Genomic DNA, 2,911 nt, shown 5'->3' on the forward strand with positions numbered 1-2,911 from the left:
AGGTGTTAAGAAATCTGAAAATCACAAAGCATAGCTGTTAAGAAACCGCTTCAGGTTTTGAAAAACCTGGCAATAGGTGTTAAAAAACGTCCTCAGATGCTGAGAAACTTGGCGTTAGGTGTTAAGAAAACTCTTCAGGTGTTAACAAACCTGGCAATCAAAAAGCACTGGTGTTAAGAAACCTCTTCAGGTTTTTAGAAACCTGGCAATCACAAAGCACAGGTGTAAAAACAACCAGCTCGGTTACAGTCCTATCCAAGTCATTAAGGATAGGTTCACGTCGATTATGTCTTTAAAACAGTACTTACATTTCCATCTGCACATCGACCGCGGTTTGGTCGCCTTACCTGTTCCAACCTGTGCGTCCTGGCCGCCGAGAGATCCCTTCCTTAAAGCAAGTTCCTGTTGTTTCCCCTCTGGTCCATTGGTACGGCAGATGCTCCTCTCTTCCTCGAAAACCATCCTGCTGAACTCTCTTGGTCATTGTTTCCCTCCTGCGCCACAAACCAAGTCCTGTCCGGTCCAGCTGCTGTTCACTTCTGAAGCCGTGTCCGGCTGGGTACTTTACTGAGGGCAGTTCCTGAAAGGTTCTAGAATGATGATGCAATAAAGCCATCAAAGCTCCTACAGAATTCTGTCACGTAGGCGCGCGCGCACGCACTCACGCACGCACACACGCACGCACGCACACACGCGCGCGCACAACAAATGTTATTTTTTAAAATGTCGTTGGGGTTTTTGGCCCTCTTGGGCAACATGTAGCATGTGGTGTGTAAACAAAATACAAAAAGCAAAATAAATCTCCAGCATGCATCGGGCCGGTCGACCTCGACACAGCTCCCACAATGCAAAGCGCTGGCGGTGGCTCGCCATTAACGTTACTTCTTAACTTCTTATTCTTGCATTGTTAGACAGTGTCAGTATGTCAGTATGTCAGTATGTCCGTGGTCATTTAGTTGTGCTATATAGTCACTGGTTGTGCTCATGTATTAATGGTTGAATGGTTTATTGGTATATGTAGTCCACATGCTGCATTTATCAACAAGTCTACAAGTATGCAGTAGGCGGATCCAAAAACGGCCCATCTTTGATGCCTCGTCATCCTTTTTTTTTCGCCCCGGCGCGTCTTGATGATGTAATCAGCGTGCGGCAGGACAGCCAGGGCTCCGAGTAGCGGCAGGTAGACAGAGATGGCTGCCCTCACGGAGCTGTTCCACGGCGGCGGAGGAGGAGGAGGGTCTGCTGGTCGTCCGCGGTCGGCGAAGCCTTGGTGGCGGCTCGCGGTGCTCCTGCTCTCCGTGTCCGCCATGCCGACGGTCACCGCTCTGGTGGAGGGCCTCTACTGCGGCACCGACGTCTGCTACGACGTGCTCGGCGTCCCACGGGAGGCCGCCAAGGCGGAGATCGCCCGGGCTTACCGGCAGCTGGCCCGCCGGTACCACCCAGACCGGTTCAGGCCGGGAGAGCCTGGCTCGGAGGGAGAGACCCAGGAGTCCGCCCAGAAGAAGTTCCTGCTCATCGCGACCGCGTACGAGACGTTAAAGGTCTGTCCAAGAAGTTTTCATCAAGACACCAAGTCCAGCAGAAGACAGTGCTGTCCCTAATGCGTACCGTGTCCAACATTATTCTGCTGACTAAATATTCATTAAATATTACTTTATGGGACCAGTACAGAACTGTAGTCCACTTCCTCCCACGTAATAACTCCTATAGGGCTTTATGGTGTGTTCACATGCTGTAATATAACATCCGTGTAGGGAGTGATGTTTCCATATGGTGTCATGTTTATCCACATTACTCGTAAAGGAGGTGCGTATGTATATATTCTGGTGATACCACATTGATGTGTGACCTCCTTAAAAACACAGCAAGCAAAACTAAGGGGGGTTAAAAGTTGTTAGCAACATCAACAACGATTGTTTTCTCCTCCTGCAGGACTTCATACCAGAGAGCTTCACGTAAAAAACCTAAGTAATGCCTTGCTTTTGTGTGTGTGTGTGTGTGTGTGTGTGTGTGTGTGTGTGTGTGTGTGTAGGATGAGGACACTCGGCGGGACTACGACTACATGCTGGACCACCCCGAGGAGTACTACCAGCACTACTACGCCTACTACCGTCGACAGCTCACCCCCAAAGTGGACGTCAGGATCGTCATACTGGTCACCATCTGTGCCATCTCCATCTTCCAGGTACGGCTGCAGCCCCCCAGCGGGGCTCAGAGACTGCCGACGGGTTCCACGAGCACCTCTCCTCGCGCTTACAACGAGGGATGGGAATGGAGAACCGGTGCCAAATTGGAACTCGCATTTGCCTCCGAGCTTATCGGTGCCGCCGTGTTTTTTTTTCCTGAGAGAGGCTCATCTTATCCATTTCAGACGACGACAGAGAGACTGTTGCTACAGCTAGCTCTCGGGCTGTTGTCTCAACTCAACTCGCTCTGAATTGCGAGCGTCCTCTTTAGCCAGTACATCTATAATACTCCTTCTGGCGGAGGCTCTTGTAATGTTGGTCCGTCGGTCAGTTTTCAGAGGGAGAATGCTCCTGACTTTGGCGATCCCCGGGCTTTTTTTTCCTCTAGCGCCACCATGAGGTTCACATTTGAGGTTTTAACTGAAATGTCTTGTGAAACTACTGAATAAGATTGCCATCAAATTGGCTACAGATATTCATGTTTCCCTGAGGATGAACTGTAATAACTCCCCACCTTTCGTCTGGCACCGTCATCAGGCTACAATTTTAACGTTCGTTTCTGACCAAATACCTGCAAAACCATTGCCAGCAGCCTTAGCTGTACTTTGTGTGTGGTGCTAATTAGTAGTAACATTAGCATACTAACATCTAAATCACCTAAACTATGGTAAACCACCATATTAGTTTACAATAGCCAGCTACACACACACACATATGTACAT

At 49.4% G+C, this 2,911-nt stretch overlaps 1 protein-coding gene across 1 annotated transcript; it reads left to right on the forward strand.

Annotated features, from left to right (window-relative positions):
• Positions 1 to 1,190: 1,190 nt before the first annotated feature.
• On the forward strand, positions 1,191 to 2,188 carry LOC139307219 (dnaJ homolog subfamily C member 25-like; the record flags this gene model as incomplete). Its single annotated transcript, XM_070931072.1, has 2 exons — positions 1,191 to 1,544; positions 2,036 to 2,188. Coding segments are annotated over exons 1-2 (507 nt in total), but the record flags the coding sequence as incomplete, so codon positions are not given.
• Between the last annotated feature and the right edge of the window lie 723 nt (positions 2,189 to 2,911).

Source organism: Enoplosus armatus, unplaced genomic scaffold (genome assembly GCF_043641665.1).
Source record: "Enoplosus armatus isolate fEnoArm2 unplaced genomic scaffold, fEnoArm2.hap1 Scaffold_253, whole genome shotgun sequence".
In the NCBI taxonomy this organism is placed as follows: Eukaryota; Metazoa; Chordata; class Actinopteri; order Centrarchiformes; family Enoplosidae; genus Enoplosus; species Enoplosus armatus.